The sequence below is a fragment of the Phyllopteryx taeniolatus genome, chromosome 15 (assembly GCF_024500385.1).
Source record: "Phyllopteryx taeniolatus isolate TA_2022b chromosome 15, UOR_Ptae_1.2, whole genome shotgun sequence".
Taxonomy (NCBI): domain Eukaryota; kingdom Metazoa; phylum Chordata; class Actinopteri; order Syngnathiformes; family Syngnathidae; genus Phyllopteryx; species Phyllopteryx taeniolatus.
In genome coordinates this window covers 3,739,188-3,760,949 of record NC_084516.1, presented here as the reverse complement: position 1 = coordinate 3,760,949, position 21,762 = coordinate 3,739,188, and the positions used below count along the sequence as shown (strand labels likewise).

The window sequence follows — 21,762 nt, the reverse complement described above, 5'->3', positions numbered from 1 at the left end:
GAGTCAGACCGCAACGTTAGGTACGGTGACGTGCGGGAGTAATCCACTCACCCGTTTGTCCGGCCGGGCAGTCGCTGCAGACCACCTGATCAGTGGCGCCCACCTGATCGGTGGCGCCCACCTCAATGCAGCCAGTCCCGCCGGGGCAAGGGCAAGGTTGGCAGTCGCCCGGCGTGCCAGTCAAGGCGTTGCCGTAGTAACCGTCCATGCAGCGTTCGCAGGTCAGCCCGCCGGTGAAGTCTGAACACTCGCACTCACCTGAAATAGAAATAAACATCATTCAAGCTGTGAGCAGCCATCAATCCTTTTATGTCCTTGAAATGATCATCAAACTTTGATGCCAGGCTACGCCCAAATTAGATGGCATAGGCATTAAAGGCTACCTGCTTCCAACTGGGGTTCATTTGGCCCATTTCCCTTGTCGCAGTTTGTCACAGTACGAGGCTTGGAATTCACCCTAAAATGGCTACTTCAAACCAAAATGGCCTACTTCCTGTTCAAGTCAGAGCATCGGTCCTATTGTACCTCCTGCTATGATAGAAACGCCCACCCAATTTGGTGTCGATAGGTGAATCTGGTGTCAGGGGCAAACTTTCCAGGATATACGCGTTTGTCAAAACCGGTGACTTTTCAGACATGTTAAGGCGCCGAAAAAGCGATGTGGGGACAGAGAGGACGCAGTTCCGGCCATTCACCAGCCGAGGACGCCGCGTCCCTGACCCACATCTCAACGCGGCTGAAAAAGCACTCTCCGAGAAAGACAAGTGAACTCGGCCAGGCCATAATTGCTTGTGGGAAATACAGAAATGGCAGGAAAAAAAAAAAAACCTTCAAGGCAGCGAGGCAATTCCCTCAAGCAAGCGGCAGGGAGATTAGCATTCCTATGAAGTAGTCCGTGGGAAAAAAAAAACAACAACAAAAACATATTCAAATCCTGGAGTTGTTTGTGTCCTTAAACATTTTAAAATATCCCGGATTAATTATGCTTTTTTCATGAGTTATTATGCAGCCAGAGTGGGTGAACATGATAAATCATGGAGGCGAGCGGCTCCTCTAATCGCGTAGGCTCTGAACGTGACACGGTGTACTGTATGTATGAAATGGCATCCTTATTCACCAGCAGCTTCGTTTTAATCGCACATCTCGACATGGGATGGTCGCATTATTTATTCAAGGCCTGCGACAATGCAATATTAAACACACTGCGAGATCAGGAAGCATTCATCTGCGTAATACCAAGGATGCCCAAACTTTATTTATTTATTATTATTATTTCTTTGGCAGGCAGGATGCGTTGGATTAAGTGTCCTATAATAATTACAAGTTTAACCCTAAAAGACCATTTAGTTGTTGGAATAATAGTAATAATAACAATCATAATAATAATAGTAATTAAAGACACACAAAAAGGGGATGTAGGTGTCAGAATTAAAAAGCCCCACAAAAAGATGTTTTAGTTGCTGGATTAAGAAGCATTAAATAAGATTTATTATTCCAGCAACGAAATGGTCTTTTGGTTGGCTTTATTCCTTATTATTATTCTTCCAACGACATCACCTTTTTGGGGGGTTTAATTGTTATTATTATTCCAGCAACGAAATTACCTTTTTGGGGGCTTTAATTCTTATTTTTCACTTTTCTTTTTTTTGGGGGGGGGGGTTATTATGGTGGGGGCGGAGATGCTATCCCCTTTGTTTTTACGACGAGGCACTATATCACTTGGATGACTTTGAAGCTGTTATTCTAACCTAAACCGACGTGGCGGCTCCGCTTTAACCGACTGCTTTGTGGATTTACGATTTTTTGCCAAGGGGGGCTAAGAATCGTCTTAAAAAACATGGCAACGCTATGACAACGCCGCCGGCCGCTGTGTGTGCGGCGTGTATCCCTGATGAGCCGTGATGAATTTAACGGTGGCGGAAATGTGCTGACTACTGAGTGTGAAGATGACTGAGCGGGATACGAGGGGCCCTTGCGACACCACTGTTGTCATTACGAGACTGTCTTTTCAAATTTTTGTGTGTGCGTGTTCATCTGGAGCAGTTCACAATCAATATTTATTTATTATTATGAAAAATAATTGCTCTGGCCAAGCCAATCAGAGGACGGAAACGTGCAGACGTTGTCGAGGGAATTGCAACACACAGAGGCTGAAATCTGATTAAACAAAAAAATCAAACATGCACAAACATAACATCCATGGGGCTAGCAAAGCTGACGAGGCAAGCTACGTGCTCCTGCTTTTAATGGTTGTATAGGTCCTTTGCCAAAATGCTAATGTTACAAGCTCAAGTTACTATCCGTGGCTTTAGCAAGCTTAGCTATCTAAGCTAAAGAGAATAGCTACGTGCTCAACCTTTATAGCTATAGGCCTAATGCTAATGTTACGAAGCCATCCATGGGGCTAGCTTAGCTAACGAGGCAGGCTACGTGCTGTTGGTTTCAACATTTGCATAGGCCTGTTGCCAAGCTTTGCCAGAGAAGCTAACAAGGCTAGCTACGTTTTACATGTTGCAACATTTGTATTGGCCTAATGCTAATGTTACGAGACCAAGGTAATATCTGGTAATACCTGTGGGTAAGCTAACAAAGATAGTGATGTGGGTAAGCTAACAAAGATAGTGATGTGCTTCTGGTTTCAATGTTTGTATCGCTATCTGTGGGGCTAAAGAAAAACAACTAAGCCACTGAACCTAATTTTGTGCTCCTGGTTGTAATGTTTGTTTCTTAACTGATGGTCGTCCTACTTCTGCACGCCTCGGAACAAGGCACACTCTGAAAAGAGAATTCCCTGCTCCACCTCCGCCCTCCGCGCTCCCCGTTGGGAGCGTTGCTCTCCCGTTGGGAGCGTCACGTCGCTCTCCTGCAGACTCATTAAAGAAGATCCTGGCGGAGCGACCACATCGACCTACAAGCCCGCCCGACCCGTCTCAAACCCCTCGCTGCTTTCCAGGAATCTTTAGACTGGGCTCAGACTGGCTCGGATTTCCAGCCGCCAAACCATAATGAGGTTTTGAGCTAGTTCACCTAGCTGCAAACAAGCTGTGGATTGATGGCCACTATATCGCGGTGCATCCATCAGAAATTAGGGCCGGTAGCTCACGCCAGTGTTTTTATTTTCAAATTCACCCCCTCAAAGCCAGTTTAACTGAGCAAAATAAAATTTGTCACGCATGTCTATCATGAGTAGACCCACAAAAAAGTGTCAGAAAAAAAATCTGCCATTTTGGTTTGAAGTGATCTTTCTCGATATCTCCTACGGGAATATTTGAAAAATTCAGCCACCGAAGCCTGTTACACTTAGAAACATGAAATTTAGTAAACATGTCGATCATGAGTAGACCCGCAAAAACGTCTCGTGAAGTCATGCCAGAAAAGACACAGGAAGTCAGCTATTATTTTTTTCCAGCTCCCCCTTGGAATTTGGGGAAAATTCAGCCCCCAGAACCAGTTTCACTTAGCAACATGAAACTCGATAGCCGTCTATAATGAGTTGACCCGTGGAAATTGCATAAAATTGGTGTTTTCATTGCGTCTGGGTGGAGCATGGAGGCTAACTGTGATAACGCACCATAAAACATGAAACTAATAACTCCATAAAGACAGGGAAGGACAAAATATCACACCATTGAGATTCATAGTCACCCCCCTACTGGCAAAAAAATGTATAGACGCAATAACTCTGCCCCCCGATGCTCTGATTTGTTTGCAGCTTTGCACTCATCCATCAGTTGCTGCCTTCTGCTAACCACACTGGCCCGGAAGCAGACAAAAGACCAAACAAACAAATAAATAACATTCTTATAGTCCGGAGTTCAGCACATGCTTGTTTGTCACGTTGGCATTTGTGCGGGGCCAACTTTTCAGGGGGAACGGGGGGTGGGGAGGTGGATAATGCGTGGCTGTTTTGCATGACTTAAATGTCACTGCTGCAGTCTGGCGGAGGAAGCCAAGAAACACAAGTTGCCTTTTTTTAGATGCTCTCTGAGAAGCAAAAGCAGTGAAAAAGAGAAGAAAAGAGCCTTCAAAAAGGGAATACCTGTCCCATTGCATCAATTAACGCACAAGAAAACACTCGGCTCATTTGCATGATAGCCGGTGAGTCAATGTTTACCAACAAAAAGGCCAAGCCTTCACCAATGCCTGTTTAAATGCCATCTCTCCCAGGCCATCAGTGCGAAAAGTCGAGCGAGAAGTTGACAGAGACAGGAAAGCCGGCTAGCGTTGTCAGCCTTCTGCTTCGGATGGAGGTCGTCGGTGGGAAAAGCCACATTTGTCACAATTTTAAGTCCGATTGATATCATGTCAGCGACAAGATGTTGCATCTCGAAAGTGATCAGTGTGGAGGATGCATTAAATGCCTTGACAGAAGCATCAAAATGGCGTGATGAAAATAGGCTGTGCAGGATTCGGGCAAAATTGCTCGTGTCGAGCACAGATATCAGTCTGCCTTGTATTTATGTTATACTGCAAACAGAAATGCAATGAAGACAAACAGAAGTATGCTGAGATTGTTGTTGGTCAATCATTAAACCCGTGCAGGATTCGGGCAAAATTGCTCATATTCAGCACAAATACAAATCATGCCTTGTTTATTAATCTGCCTTGTTTTTATGTAAAACTGTAGAACCTCGGTTTTCGTAAACTCTGGTTCTGACTATTTTATTGGAAAATAAAAGTTCAAACAGTAGCCTGTGCAGTATTTGAAACACAATTGCTAACGTCCAGCACAAATATTAGTCATGCCTTGTTTACGAACCATGCCTTGTTTTTATGTAATACTGGGTCACTAAAATGCAATGAAGACTAAGAAGTTATATTCAGAACATCGTTGGTGCGGACACAAAGTTCATTCATTAGGCTGTGCAGGATTAGGGCGACATTGCTCATTTCCAGCACAAATATTAACCTTTCCAATGTGCTGCTGTTGCACGACTGCAAACACAAGCGGCGCAACTCGGCGGGTGTTAATAAATCACGATTAGGACGCGCTGACTTCCCGCCACAGAGACCGAATAAATTCCACTCCCCAGATCGCGTTCCAGCTCCTCCCGTGATTACGTGGCGATTAGGATTCTGGGCGGAGAAACTACAGGTCGGGGACGTCTTACCGACTCTCTCGACAAAAAATTCTCTTGTTTATGCAGCAAAACAGAAGCCCAGCGATGAGCCAGAATCCAGGCTAATTTTAGCTAGTGACTTTCCACAGCCTGGTGCGCAAGGACACCCTGCGGGATTGGTGTAAAGAGCGACTCAAGAGGACACGAGGCGCTCCATATTTAACAATTGTTTCATCATTTGTATGCGTGCTACAAGAGGCATGTAAATATCATCAAAGTGTGAGAGTGCGGCTAAAGTTAGCTCGTTAGCTTTGTGCGCAAATGAAGTCGAAAAAAGTTTGAATTGAACTTTTGTTACAACTGTGGCAACAGACAAAGCGACTACTTCGTTGTCCTCAGCTCATTCCGCCATTTGAAGTCAAATAAATGACGGAATCAATAACATTCTAGACTTATCAGCCAGAATTTCGAACGGCAAGTTATAGTTGGCCTACAAGGTAAACGTGGAGGCACACGACGTTGTGCAGTGACCACAGTGTCAGGTTCTGCAGTAGCTCCATAACACTATAATCAATACATTACAGTTCATGACAAGTGAAATTGGAGTTTAAAACTAAATAAAAAGGAATATTGTGGAGAAATACAGCAAATAATTAAGGCAGAAACTAATAAATACTGGCAGAAACTAATAAATCACAGCTAACTAGATTACACTCTAAACATGGATGCAAACAATATTGACAACACTGTCATAATCTACTGTAAACAATACAATGTCAAGTGAAAGTGGAGTTTAAAAAAAAAAATAAAACAGTCTAATGGAGAAATTTAACAAAGAATCTGGAAAGACTGAGCGAACTGCTAAGTTACGCTACACAACATCAGATATACATATAATGTCAAGTTAAAGTGGAGCTTAAAACAAAATGGACTATTATAGTGAGACAACTGAGTTCCCCCCAAAATCAAGAATTTCCAACATGCGGGTAGAGTATACAATTGATGTGCCTTGCTAGGTGCAGCTGTTTTGCTGAGCAAATGGACTGAGCAGGTAACTCCTTCCTAATTGTAATTATATCCTGGAAGATTTGCCAACAAGAAAGCATTTTCCTTTTCGTCACACAGTCGTTTGTCCTGACAAACACACGCAAGGCAGGCCGTTAAGAAAAAGGCGGCAGAGTGTTCAGGAAGGGCTGGGCGCCCAAGACGAAGCGAAGAGCAGGTGCAACGAGGGCGAAGGAAGATGAAAAAGAGCAAGAACAAGCCAGCGAGTGTTTCTGGGGGGGGGGGAAAAGAGCCTCCTGCAACATAAAGAGACGCACGGATTCTGCAAGCAAATGAGATGTCGTTCGCGGAGAGCTGAGGAACTGGTCTAATCGGGCGCTCATGCCACACCGTCAGAAAGGAAATAGTGGTGGGATTCCATTTCAAAATGAATCTAATTAAATTGAGGCTTTTGTAATTCATCAAAATGAATGAACTCATTATTTCTTTACACAATAAGCAATCGTTTTCCATTAAAACAACAGCGTTCCAATTAAGTCCCGTAGATGTCGGGAACGCGCTTTCCAACTGTTGCCCCAACTGTCGAAACGAATCACGAAGAAAAAGGCCTATCTGAGGACGAGGAATGCTCAGGCTAAAAACAACACTAACAACAAAGATATCTGATTCTAAGTACCCAACACTCGCAGAAAGTGACACAGGCGCAGATGGGCAAACAACTCCCTTTGTAACAGATGAGTTTAAAAAGACACAGGCGCATATAGACACACAGGACCCTTGATAACATGACTTTAAACATTGAGACAGGCGCATATACTGTAGACCTGCAACTCCCTCGGTAACATGAATTGAAAGAGACACAGGCGCAAATAGGCGCACGATTGCCTCCGTAATGTGTTTACAGAAACAGGCGCATATAGAGGAATGTCTCCCCGTGTAATTTGGTACACAGGTGCACGTAGATATGCAACTCCCGTTGTAACATAGAACATCAAAGAAAGTGACACGGGCGCTTATAGACATAACACCGTTCATGGCTTCAAACGGACACAGGCGCATATTGATGGGCACAACATGGTTGACGCTAATGCTAACATTTCAGTCGCGTAGAGTGCACAAATAGAAAAGTGCGATTGAATATGTTTGACGTCTTTTTCACGCCTTGAATCCCCCTCGCTATTAATTAATCAAAATTACCGCATGAAAAACACAACGTAAGCGACAATCGCAGGCGAAGCTGGCGGCACATGCTAACTGGGTCGAGATTGAGGAAAGATAAAAGATGGGAGAAATACCCGTCTGCTTTCTAAAGGGGGGGGGAGTTTATTTATTTCTTTCCCCTTCTCCACTCCCGAGATTGCGTGAAAGACACTCGGGGGAGGGGGGAGGCCTCGCGCACGCACGTCCATATAAATAAAGAAGCTTGCCGTGTTTGTGCCGCTTTACTATTTTACAGGACGTCGCCTGCGGGACGTGAATCAGAAAACCCACAAACGGGAAGCCAAAAAAGAGATTTTTGTTGTGTATTATGCATTGGAAAAAAAAGGGTCATGTTTAGGGTTCACAGTGAGCCCGTTCATACGGTCCAGACACACCTCACAATAGGTGAAAAGCCACGATATAGAGACCCGAGCCCACAACAAGAGATTAGGCTTCCACACCTAAAAAAAAAAAAAAAAAAAAAAAGCAATAAGATGACTGGAGAGTGTAATAAGCGGAAATTAATGTGGCCACAAACTTGCCTGTGTTCCGTCGAACTTTCTGCACCGAAGCAGTATGGCAATCCATTTTTAACATAACAGGCTTAAGCTAACTATTTTCACTCATTTTTAGCTAACGAACATACAGACTTTCAATCTTGAGGCGACACAATGACCGCACGGCTCCTGCAGAGTGAGGGAAAAAGCGGAGGTAAAAGTTTTGCTCTCAAGCTATTTAGGTCAAATATTTGTAAAAGTAAGTGGGACTGACCATTCATATCGATTTGTGAGAAAATATTAAATGGACCATATTTGGACATATGACGTTTTCATCCAACAGTGACGATATACACAACTGGCCCTGCGTTTTTATGTTGTCATATATATTTTTAACAACAAATTTCATTTTAAATCAGAAGTCATGCAAAATTGTGGCACACACATATTTAAGTATACAACTATTGCTCAATTTATGTGATGAAGGGATTAAAGAAGAAGGGACTGGCAGTTTTGGCACAGATTTTTTTAGCCAAACGAAAAGAACGATGTTGCAAGAAACATGAATAAGATACACTTCATACGAATCAGTGGGCCACATAAAGTGATGCGATGGGCCGGATTTGCGCCCCAGGCCTTTAGTTTGACACCTGTGCAGAATAGTATTTATACTTAAGTAAGAAGCTAAAAAAACAAAAAAAAACAAAAAAAAAAACATGCAGATTCCATGCTATAGCTTTCACCAAGAAAACCTGTAACATAGTGGTGCTGCAGTAGGCGAACCACGATATATAGCAGGGGAACTGTACAGTATTCAGTACAGTAAATATTTGCGGATTGGCATTCATGAATTTGCCTATTAACAGATTTGTTTTGTTTTTCGTGCACAAGCCAAACATGTCTAATAAAAATAATGATTTGGCGCCATCTAGTGTAATTTTTATGCCAAGCAACTATGTTGAACTCATTGGAGGAGCTTCATTTCGCCAGGTCATAGAGCTTGTCTAATAATAAAAAAAAAAAAAAAAAAAAAAAAAAAAAAGTAATTTTCCACCATCTTGTGGCATCGTTACATAATTACAACGCTTGTCGGGTGGGCCTCGATTACTCGCCGATTTTTGCTATCACTAATAGTGTGTGTTCACTTTATTGTGTGTGCTTTTTCGACAATTGGTTACCAGTTTCCGGGTGGCAAGTTCCGTGCTGGTGGCAGTCGCACAGGATACACGCCGAGAACGGTCCGCCGCTCAGGACCTCCCGGGTGAATCCAGGCGCGCACAGCTCGCAGAACTGGCCGACGAAGCCGACGGGACAGGTGCAGCTTTCCACCCAGGGGGCAGGTGGCGCCGTCTCGCCGGCGGCGGGGGATGCCGAGGCGAGATGGACCCTCGAGAGCTGCGATGTGTCTGCAGATGTGAGACGAGGGAAGTATACCTTTAACTTTGACTTAAAAGGAATACTATGGAAAATCCATCCAACCATTTCCTATAGCGCTTATACTCATTTGAGGTCAGGTGGAGCCGAACCTTACCACTCATCTTCCGTGCCGCCACCAGAATTTTCCCAAATTCTCTCCTCCGCAAAGTGTGATAACGATTTTCAACTTTTGCCCCTCCAAGTCGCTTTCAGGCAGACATCAATCTGGCTAAAACTTCTATGTAAAAATTCCATCAAGGACTCCTTCCCACTCCTCTCATCTGGCTCCTTAACTGCTCTCTTTAACATTTTTTTTTTTTTTTTTTACTCTCAGAGAGACAGCGAGAGAGAGCTACCCGTTGTTATTTTAATGGCAGTAAAATCTGGGGCCTTTGAGTTTAACATCCCAAATTGAAAATTAGAATCTCACAGTTAGAGCGCCAGGTATGCAGGATTGATGGTGAGCGTGTAAAATATTTTTTAATTAAACCAAATTCGGTGTTGGAAACGACTCTAATCGCACAATTTCTCCTCACTTGCTAATAAAATTCTTGCGGTAAAGGCTAGAGGCTAAAGCGTGCCACAGAGGAGGAGGACAGGCCGGGCCCGTCTTATTATACCGCCGCGCCGCAAATGAACCCGGCTTTCATTAAAACGGACGGAATGTCGGCACGGCGACTCGTTAGGAGCAGTCACGGTCCGTCTTTTTCGCTCACGTCGCTCTCATTACGCCGCCAATCGCTTTCATCCGTCTCCGGCGAAACGGGACGACTGAGTGCACGTCGCCGCCCGGGCAGAGGGAAACGCCTGTGGATTCCTTGCATGTGGGAAATTTAAAAAAGGAGAATTCTGGAGAAAAATGATGACTGGTTTGTCACCACACTGTTCTCTCTCTCTCTCTCTTCTAATGGGAAATATTGGCAAAAAAAATATTAAAAAAAAACTAAAAAAAAAAAAAAATTAAACAAGACGTAAAGAATTAAATATGTTTTGCCACATTTTATACTTAAATTCAATGGACATCGTGCTGCTCCTTCTGGTGTGTACGCCTTGGCCACCTGGGGGCAGTATAATACAGACATACATGGAGACGGTCACAGCAACTCAGCAAACTGGAGTAATAGTGGTCGTTCTTCGTAGAAGATAAAGATTATGCTTATCTGTCTACATGTAAAAGGGTTATAACACCGCTACTTTTCGTTAGCCCGTCTATGGCATTTAAATATTGTTGTTTGCATTAAGCTAAGATGATTTAAAGCTATATGGCAACTAACAGAATCTAATAATCTGCCCAGCGCCTTCAGACTCCGTCGTGCTAGCCAATGTTACGTCAACTATTAGCGGTTTCTTTAACCAATCAGCGTTCAAATTTGTCCTCACAGGGCCAAAAAGCTAACCCTCGATGATGTCAGCATTTTTCTGTCCTCTTATTGGTCGGTAGGAGCAAAACTTGTTGTGGACTCAGGAAGTGCAGTCTAGCAAGTCCCCACTGAAGGCCCAGGTACCAAAAGCAAGAACCAGGCACCGTAGCTTGAGCGCTGATGAGGCTTCACGCTTTGAGATAATTATGCCGCTCATGTTTTCCGGAACATTGAGCGACGTAAATATTACACGGAAAAGTGCGGCAAAACGGGATAAAGAAACAAAATTGAAGCATTTCAAGAAGGAGTGAGAAACATTTGGGAATAAATGTCCTCTTTTTTTTGGCACTGGGTACAGCTTGCCGTGTTCTGCGTTTTAACATCTTATAGTCAAATCCTGTTTGCCGCATTCCAATTATTGATGAGCATGTGACAGAAACGTCGTCTCCACGAGGAAATGTCCCGAAAAAAAAGTGCATTCTTTCCTAACGTCGAGCAACGAGCACGAAATACCATCTTCAGGGTTTCGAATATGGGTTATGTCCACAAAGTTTGTTATTTCGTGAAGTTTCAGACAAGTCCAGGTCGTGTCTTTGACAGCCACTAGAGGGCGTTAGTAACTGGAAAGTCAACGTCTGATAGCCGACTGTATTATAATAAAACAAAATGTGCTTTTGTAGATAAAAAAGATGCTCTAAATTAAATTAAATAAGGGAAATATACTAATTAATATAAAAGCTAAAATATAACAATTATATTTTTATTTATGTATTGACTTTTTAATTGTTTTAATTTTTACAATTAATAAGGAATAAATGAATGAATGAATTAATAAAATTTTAAGCTAAACAAGGTATCTAACCGAATAATGGATTATAAAAAAACTGTTATCGATTAATTTGAGAATCAAATCGACTAATCAATTAATCGTTGCACCTCTAATAATAACAATTAAATGGAATGTCAAGAATTAAACAGTTGGAGCATCAGTTGGGCTACCTGGTGACAGTATATACACAAAGAAAATGGTCACAACATCCTTTTTTGCAGATGATATGCCTGTGAATATTCTATTGTCTTGCTACAGGTGTTGCCGCACCATTTGTGTTCAAATATCTGTTACTTAAAATTTGTTTTTGCAAAAATATGTTGTATCTGCCACTACTAACCAAAAGAAAGGTATTCTGGTTAATACGGCATTCGTGGAATAAAAAATAAACAATACGTCATCAATCTCCAGCAATGTCAGGGCGCCGCCATTTTCGGCAATATCGCCCTCTGTTGGCGACCAAAATGAACCAAAACAGGTTTAATGTCGCCACATATCTGCAATTTGTTACCCTGTCTATGGCATTTCCTATTACATGTTAGCATTAAGCTAGCAGACTTGAAGGCAAAGTTATGTGGTTGTTTTAAATACGCAAGGTGTAATTCTCTCTTATTGTATCTGCCAAACTGCTGCTGCTTGTGAAGTAAGTTTTGTTCACTCCAATTTTTTGCAAAAAAAATTTGCCGAACGACGGCTCATATCTCGGGAAATCCTCGTTAAGTTGAGTCACTTGTATCTCAAGGCACAACTGTGCTCGATGGCCGTTTGGTAACTTACAGTTGAGGCCTCCGGCGTTGCTGATGCGTAGTGCCGTCACGTTGTGCAGGAGACGGCGAAACTCCGAGGCGGACAGCTTTGGCGTCATCTGGCTTTCATCAAGCCTGCGACGACACGGGAACACATCCTCTTAGTTTCCGACAGATTAAACAGCAGATGCAGAGTGTCTCTTTGATCACACTTTAGCCGCACCGCGCCAGTAATCTTCACGTTCGGGGATGATTACAAGCTCATCGACACACACATTATGTTCCTGACACCAAGGCAGAGGATGCAAATGTGCTGACTTTGACATCTTCACCGGTCTCGACGGTTGAGCGTTACCCCGCCGGCTGCGGGATGATCCGTAAATGCCACATCTGACGTGTACCAGGGTGCCGTGTTTTATTGCCACCTCCGCAGGTGCCGCGTCAGCTCCTGCCTGGAAGACGGATAACGCCATCCTCGAGTAAAGTAGTGTGAGCCCACGCTATATCGTGTATTTTGAAGCAAATTTAGAGTTTGGCGCATTCTGCGTAGGAGCAAAACGAGCTGAAACATTCCAGCCAGCACTCATGGAAGAACTGAAGCGTAATTAAGCTCGAGAAGAAGAGGCAGAGAAGGTCTCCAACTATGTTCGCTCCCGTAAATTCATTGTCTGTGATTATTTTTTGTCTGCTCTGTTTGTATGTGTTGCTGCTCCGTGTGTGTTAAAGTAGCAGTTGTTTGAAGTTTATAATTACCCTTACATTTATGTTAATATCTGCTACCCCGTCCTAGATTTTTCACATAATAAGTTTAGCATTAAGCTATCAGACTTTCATAAGACGAAATGAAATGCTTTGGTTGAAGATTTTGGTGTTTAAATGTTGTATGTGTCCATTTTACAGTAAACGTGGAGTCAGTGGGAGTGACAAATAAACAGCTTGAAGCAAGCACACGTTGCTTCTTTTTTTGGAGAAGTGATACTATACTCACTCAAAGTTTTCCCTTAAGAAATACTGCAAAGCTTTTCAAGGGTCAAACAGTGGTAATAATAAAACCTTTATGAACTTCACAGGGCATTTTTAAAGTCACATTTTTATATTTTTAACTGTCATGCAAGTGTAAAAAGAAGTCTCCCCCCCACCCCCCCTCAAAAAAAAAATGAAAAAACACACTTGCGAGGTTAATCCTTGTTGTCCGATGAGATGTGCCGAGGTCTGGCATTTCCGTCTGTGTAAATGATACTATATATGTATACTTCGTGTATACAACTGCGAGTACCACCCTTCTCGTTAAAGAGAGGCAATTACAAAGCGGCGGCCCTCTGAGGGGTCGGCGTTCACAGAGCTGGACGAACAGAGATAAGCGGCCAAAGCGAAAAAAGGCGGCGCGGCGCTCGCCCCGACGGGCCCGCCATTGTCCTGCTATAATCAGCGGCGAGCAGAGCGGGCCTGTCATTAAGACGGAGCTGTCGCCGCCCGGAACCGGGAAGATCATCACCGGCGAAAAGAACCCCCGATGATTCACATCCATGTGAACACGCCTCGGGACTTTTTGGATATGGAACTTATTTGACATGATTAAAATAACCATCCATCCATCCATCCATTTTCTGAGCCGCTTCTCCTCACTAGGGTCGCAGGCGTGCTGGAGCCTATCCCAGCTGTCATCGGGCAGGAGGCGGGGTACACCCTGAACTGGTTGCCAGCCAATCGCAGGGCACATAGAAACTAACAACCATTCGCACTCACAGTCATGCCTACGGGCAATTTAGAGTCTCCAATTAATGCATGTTTTTGGGATGTGGGAGGAAACCGGAGTCCCCGGAGAAAGCCCACGCAGGCACGGGGAGAACATGCAAACTCCACACAGGCGGGGACGGGGATTGAACCCCGATTAAAATAACCACCAAACAAAAATGTCGCAAAAAGGATACAAAGCGAACCCCTTTATCAAAGATTTTTAAGCCAGCATTCTTTATGGGTTTATCATTTATATCATTTACAAGGTTTATAATTACTGTAACATCCAAGCTAACCTCCATTAGCTTTCTATGGCATTTTACATTATATGCTAGCATTAAGTGAGATGACTTTCTTCAGCCAAAACGATTTAGTTTGGATGAACATTTTGATGTTTAAATATACAATGTTAAGTGTGTTTCATGCGTGTGAGAGGGGTACAACGCTAATGAAAAGTTCTTTTTTAATATGGTCTCACTATATCGCAGATTTTCAGTGATTGCGGGTGGGTCTGGAACGTAAATCCCCCCCGCAATAAACATGGCTTTACTTCAGTTGGCGTTTTTGTTGTTGTTGTTTTTTTTTAAATGTAGTGTCCCATACAAAAAAAGAGGAAAATGGAGGCGTTGTTTGCCCGCTCATCCCAACCAATCATCTCCTCCTCTTATCTTTTGCCCCTCGGCTCAAATCCTCACACCTCAATTTAATCCGTGGCGCTGCGACGCCGTGATGATGGCGTGATGATCTTTGCACCGGCAGGGAACGCACCGCCGCTTAACCGGTTAACATATTTACCGGACTGGCATTGGGAAGCTGTCAGTCAAGAGAGTCGCGTGTGTGTGTGTGTGTTTGCACTCATGTTTATTTATCGAGGCGTTTCTCCGACACGCTTATTTGCACGCCGCACTTGACGCCTTTGATTGTTCGGGAAATTGCAGCAACAGATGGAGGCCCTGATGATGAATCGTGCGGATTTGACGCCAGCTCCAGTTCTTCCAAGAGTAGTACTTATACTACTTCTGAAAATACAAGTAGCACATGGACTACTAATTTTAAGAATATAGTAGCACGAGTACCACCGAATCCCAAAAAAATAGTAGCACATGCACTAGTGAATACAGAAATAGTAGCACATTTACTAATAGTAGCACAAGTACTATGTACATAACTAAATAATAGCATATACCAATAGTAGCAGATGTACAACTAAAACAAATATTGTAGCACATGTATGACTAAATGGAAATTAGTAGCATTCGTACTTACAGTGTCACATGTACTAATAAACATAATATTGTTGCATTCCTACTAGGGCTGTGAAGAAAAATTGGTTAACGCGGCAAAGTCGACCACAAACATTGGTCGACGTGAAAATTTCTGTCTCATGAAATGAAAAACATTGATTTGTAAGTGATTTTAAGACACTATTAGATGTGTAATTACATATAACGTAACATAAGATGTATGAGTCAGCGAAATGGTAGGTAGCGGATTTTCGGACCTAAAATGGTCATCTGCTAGCGTGCGAATGCTAACCGTTTAGCAAAGGCCGATGATGTTGTTCGTAAGGATAGAAGTCCAGCCCTCACGAATGAGAATAAAATGCACGTTTGAAGCAAAAAAAAAAAACATTTACACATTCGCTATTGATTAAAAATAGAGCAGCACATGTACTGCTAGATTCAAAAATAGTAAATTGCCACAAAAAACTTTTTTCGTGAGTATGAGTGCGTGACTGGGGGGCGCCTAGTGGGACGGGGGCGGCGGGTGTATGGTCGGAGCGAAGCGATGTGCAAAAAAAGTGTGAGGCGAAGCCAAGACGATGTGAGGAGTCTAATGAGACCTGCAGAGAACTTCTTTTCGGGACCGCTCCACTGCTTCGCACAACCGATAAGCTTTGTTAACCAGCGCTCTGCATGTGTGTGTGTGTGTGTGTGTGTGTGGTTCTGAAAAAGTGGCCCACGTTTGTGGGTGCCTCAATGAAAAATGTTAACTCAAGCGTAATTTTTGTAATTGCAAATTCTTTGGCTTAATAATATCACCCCGCTATATTTAAATGTACTGGTAATGTCGCACAAAAAAAAATAAAATATGCACACAGCGTTGTGGTGCGACAATAGGTTAGAATGTATAGGAATATAAACATGGATACACCCAACATTACATTTATGACTTACTATTTGTCCTGATGGGCTAAAGCGAGGCTTCTATTTGAAGCAGGCGTTTCTTTCTTTTCTTTCTTTTGACCGGACATGATGCATTCGATGCAGGCCACTATTGGAGCTAGAGGGTTGAAAAGATCTATTATTTTCTCCTGCCCGCTTTCTTAAGTTACTTCTTTACATGATTTATTATAACAAGGAGGCTAAAATGAACGAATGAAGACGCTGTTTGCTGACCAGACTTATTGATTGTGTGTGTGTGTGAGTGTGCGTGTTAGTGAGAGAGAGAGAGAGCACAGAACGTACCAGAGAAGACACATTTTACAGGTACTTGTGACCATAAAGTAGTGCTAATGTTGCCATATACACAGCCAAAACAACAGCAACTTACTGCAAGGTGTTTTCTCAAGTTAAAAGTGGGCTGAAATGGCCAAGGTTCGGCAGTGACAAAACTACGCTGCATGTTGAAGCCGTTGTTGTTCGTAGCCTGTATTGTAAACACGAGTCGAGCCCGGCTGTCACGAGTCACTGCGATTGGCCCGGGAAGCCCAAGAGAAGACTTTGCGTGCGGACATGTGACTTTCTTGTGTCGTTTGATTGGTGAACTTGAGTCAAATGTCACTGTGGTTATCGCGGTGGACTGGAGCGACGGAAGTCGACGACGAAAGTCTAAAGCTGGATCGCGCGTGCAATTATTGATAAATGAAAGTAGCGAGCGGCATGTAGATTATTGTAACCGAGCAAAAGTACTGTTTCTTCTTAAGATAAATACTCGAGTAAAAGTAAAAGGGGTGATTCATTAAAACTACTCTGACAAGAAAAAAAAAGTAACGTAAATGAAATGGAGTAAATGTAGCGCGTTTCTACCCACCTCTTGTTTATAGCGGTCCACTATTTTGCATGCCTTCCCTCATCCCGCATTTCAAATTCATTCCCGCATCCGAACAGCCGCTTTGAGCCTTTTCGCTGCGCTGGAAAAATTCCGATTCCCTTGTCGTTTTAAGGTTTTATATACGGTTCAGCTTGCAGACGCACTTTTGGGGCGAAGGTTGCGTCATTTGAGTTTTGGCTTTACTGTAGTGCGGAGGAGAATGAAAGCAGCACTGAAAAGAATGAAAAAAAAACCAGACTTTAAAAATAAGTGTATTCTTATGAGACTAAAGTCTTTATTATTTTTTTTTTTACTTGATAAAGTCGGAATATTATGAGAATAAAGTCGAGAAAGAAAGTCATAATGTTATGTTATACCAGTAAAATTGTAATCTTTGGAGGATAAAGTTGTATTCTTTTGAGATGAAGTCATAATCTCACAAAAATTATTTTCCAGGTAAAAAAAAAAAAACAACTTTCAGTTTTAATTTTACAAGAATCAAGTTGTATCTTTACGACACAAAAGGTCACAATCTTATGGTTTTTTTTGAAGAAATTAAGTTGTAATTTTACAAGAATAGACATATTTTTAGATACGAAGTCCTAATCTTAGGGGAATTTAGTTTTTCTTTTCCAAAAAAAAAAAAAAAAAAGAAATTCTCAGGACAATAACATTGTAATCTTTTTAGGATATTTGTATTTTTCTTTTAGATTTAATGAGAATCAAGTTATATTTTTCAGAGAAAATAAATTATAATTTTATGAGAGTAAAGTTGCAATTTTACAAGAATAAAGACACATTTTAATTATTTTTATTGAAAGATATATAGATATAAAGATATAAAGTTGTCATTTTACCAGAATTGGCTTTTTTTTTGTTTATAAGTCGCAATGTTACCACAGTAAAATCGTCATTTCAAGAAAATGGTCATATTCTTTTTGAGATGGAAGTTTATTAAGACAGTGAAGCTGTATAAAATTCAAATTGTACTTTTTTTTTTTTTTTTTTTTTTTTTTAGATACAAATCATAATTTTATAAGAATGCCATTTTTTTTTCTAAAGTAAAAATTTGTCATCTTACGAGAATAAAGTCACATTTTTTTCCGAAATAGTCAGAATATAATGAGAATAAAGTTACATTTTTCGGAGAATTTTTTTTTTCTCGTAATCTTCCAATAGTAAAGTTTTAATCTTACAAAAACAAAGCCATATTTTTTAAGATCAAAAGTTATACTCTTACAGGAACAATTTTGTAATCTTTTGAGAATACAAGAAAGAGGACTATTCTGGAAAAAAATATTAATTTTTCATACTATTAATTTTTTTTCTTGAAATATGTTAATTCTAAAAAACAAAAGATTTTGTTGTCCTAATATTATACCTTTTTCTAAAGAAAAAAATATGACTTTCGTCAAGTCAGCTTTTGAAAAAAAAATAAAAATTGTTATTGAAAAAAAATGACAACTTTAATTCTCATATTTTTTTCTTTTGAATGTTCTATTTCCTTCATACCTATATGCATTATTTCCTCATCCGTGTGACCCTAACATTCCTAGGTGAGGGAATTTCTTCTTGCCTGTGGCTGATGAAAAAAACAAAAGGAAGGAAAAGGTGTTTCTTACCGGACCACGAAGGTTTTCCGTGGCGAGAGGCCGGGATCGTCCCGTCGCACCGGGCCGGGCGCGAGTTCGGCGCCGAGCGTGATTCCGGAGCCGTCGAGCAGCGCGGCGACGCGGTCGGGAAGCAGCTGCGGGGTCTCCGAGGTGAAGGTGATGGAGAGGAGCTGGCCGTAGCTGTGGCTCTGGTCACCCACAAATTTGTCTGCGGGAAAAGGCCAAGCAGCAGTTTGTTTGTGTTTCTTTTTTTCCTTCTTCAAGTCAGGAAAAGAAAATCATCTTTGGACGACAACTTGCACATATGAAAGAAAGGAACAATTGAACGTCATATTTTGACATTCCTTAAGTGGCATACAAGTGTAAAAAGTTTGTTTGACGTGTATTCATCCTCCGATTTTTGAATTTTAAAAAAATCGTATTCATCCTATGATGTTACATTTTTTTTTCCAGCTGCACCCCATCCTTTGATGGTTGAATTATTAGTATTATTTTTTTTAAATCATCCTTTGTGGTTTGGAAAAATGTAAATTCATCCTGTTTTTTGTTAGAATTTTGTTCAATGTACTCTTCCTTTGTAATAAAAAAAAAATAATAATAAAAAAAAAAATAAGTATTTTAGTTTTAAACATGCTTTAATGTTTAAACAACTTTACTCATCCTTTGATATATATATATATATATATATATATATATATATATATTTAAATGCGTTATTGTTCGATGGTTGAATCAGATTTTAAAAATGCCCACTTGTACTTTGTTGTTTGAAAAAAAAAAAAAAAATCCTCGGTTGATGTTTGATTTTTTTTTTTCTTTTTTTTTTTTTTAAATGGCCACCTGTGCTTTGATTGTCAAAACGTTTATTCAACTTTTTGATGTTTGAATTTTTTTTTATACTGTGTAATTGTCCTTTTATATTATATATATATTTTTTAAGAATGCAGTTGTCCTTTGGATGCCTGAAAACATTGAAAAAGTGTACTTTTCCTTCGATGCTCGATTTTTATTTTTGTAATTTTTTTTTTACTTACACGACACCATAAAACAGCTTTGTTGAAATTGTAAAAAAAAAAAAAAAAAAAAAAGCAAAAGAAAAAGCAGCACCATGAAGTTAAAAAGTTGCGCTCTTGCCTGTGATGCATTTTTACATATCTTACTCTTTTTCCGCTGGCGTAGGAGGATCAGTTTAATTTCTCTCGTCGGGGGAGGGTTAAGCGAGCGCTTTTAACGTGCGAGGGAGGCAAGCATGAATTTTTAAACAACCCCTAAATGATTCATCGGGGCACATTTCGACATTCATTCGATTGTAACGGGCAAATAAACAAAGACTTTTTCATCATTTCTTATCGGGCGTACGAGCTGACATCATCGTTTTGTGTGGCACCATTCAGGCGCAAGGCAAATCCAAAGAACTAATCAGTAAAAAACGAGATGAAATGAAAAAGATGAAAATCAAAATCCCAACATAAAAGCAGGCGCTAAATGACAAAACGCTACCCCCCCCCAGACTTTTTCATGGGATTAGAACCTTCTCTCATGACCAGAACCTTCCGTCTGGACCAGAATCACTCATGAAGCTTTGCTTGGAACATGACAATTCTCTTAGTACTAGTACCTGCTCTCGAGACTAAAACCTCTCAAGATGAGAAACTTCTTTTGATAGTAGACATGGGACTAGTATCTTCTGTCTAGACTATAACTTCCTCTGGGAACTAGTACTTTCTGTCAAGACAAGAATCCTCTCTCTGGACAACAACCCTCTCTTGGGACTAGACCACTGTCTTGAGACTAGTACCTTCTCTCAAGACAAGAACCCTTTATCTGGCACTACATCATTCTCTCAGGACTAGTACCTTCTTCCGTGACTAAACCCTTCTCTGGAGGTCTTGTACCAACTCTGAAGACTAGTACATTCTCAAAGTCTGGACTGAAACCTTCAATATAGACTATAATCTCTCTTGAGACTAGGACCTTCTCACAAGACTATAACCTTCTCTGGGGACTAGTGCCTTCTTTCAAGACTAGTACCTTAACTTTGGAATATAATGTTTCAGGACAAGAACCTTCAATTGGGACTAGACCATTCTTTTGGGACTAGTACCTTCTCTCAAGAGTAGGACCTTCTCTTGAGACTAGAAAGTTCACTTGGGACTAGACCAGGGATTAGATTCTTATTTTGGCACTGGACCATTCTCTTGGGACCAGTACCTTCTCTTGAGACTAGTACTTTCTATCAAGATTAAAACCTTCTTCCTGGACTAGAACCTTATTTGAAAACTATAACATCACTTGAATAAAACATTTGTTCAGAAGTACAACCTTGTCTTGGGACAAGAGCATTCTTTTAGGACTAGTGCCTTCCTTTGAGAGTAGAAATTTCTCTTGTGACTAATACCTTCTCTCAAGACTAGAACTTTCTCCTTGGAATTGAATCTTGTTCCATGATTAGAACCTTCGCTTGGGACTAGACAATTATCATGGGACTAGTACCTTCTTTCAGGATTAGGACCTTCTCTTGGGACTACAACCTCGTCTAGGGACCAGATCATTCTCTTGGGACTAGAACCTTCAGAAATGTTTCTCAGGACCAGATCCTTTTCTGGGGTCTATATATCATGTTATCAAATGTAGGGTGTTTTAAATCCCACTGAATGCCTGAGCAGAAGTGGCTCGTTAAAAAAGATTGTGGAATGCGCTTGAGCGGCGGCGCGGACGTCAGGCCCTCGGGTGAAGGGTCGCCATGGCGACACATTTTTCGCATCATTGGACTGCTGTGAATGAAGCGGGCGACGGCTGTCCTTCGCCGTCTTCTACTCTTCCCTCGCGTTTGCTATTTCAACAAGTTTTGCTTTTTGTTCTTGTGATGATGATGATGATGATGATGTCCGCCTCGCTGTCTGCTGGGAGAAATAAACTCCTCTCCCCAAATAGATGCTTCCTCGTTTCCAAGGATCAAATGGAACAAGTACAGGCCTCACCCTCAAAAATAGTGCTTCAGTGTTTCCAAAGTGGGCGGCACGGTGGACGACTGGTTAGAGCGTCAGCCTCACAGTTCTGAGGACCCGGGTTCAATCCCTGGCCCCGCCTGTGTGGAGTTTGCATGTTCTCCCCGTGCCTGCGTGGGTTTTCTCCGGGCACTCCGGTTTCCTCCCACATCCCAAAAACATGCATTAATTGGAGAGTCTAAAATTGCCCGTAGGTGTGACTGTGAGTGCGAATGGTTGTTTGTTTCTATGTGCCCTGCGATTGGCTGGCAACCAGT

General features: G+C 41.6%; 1 protein-coding gene across 3 annotated transcripts in view; it reads right to left on the bottom strand.

Moving 5' to 3' along the window:
• The window catches only part of lamc3 (laminin, gamma 3), a 101,621-nt gene that overhangs the window by 11,933 nt on the left and 67,926 nt on the right, over positions 1 to 21,762 (bottom strand). For all 3 annotated transcript variants that reach the window (XM_061800030.1, XM_061800032.1, XM_061800031.1), the window contains exons 12-15: positions 18,507 to 18,705; positions 12,146 to 12,249; positions 8,941 to 9,168; positions 52 to 258 (exon numbers count right to left, since the gene is read on the bottom strand). In XM_061800030.1, the coding sequence (XP_061656014.1) occupies positions 52 to 258; positions 8,941 to 9,168; positions 12,146 to 12,249; positions 18,507 to 18,705 (738 nt within the window). The remainder of the gene's footprint in view (positions 1 to 51; positions 259 to 8,940; positions 9,169 to 12,145; positions 12,250 to 18,506; positions 18,706 to 21,762) is intronic.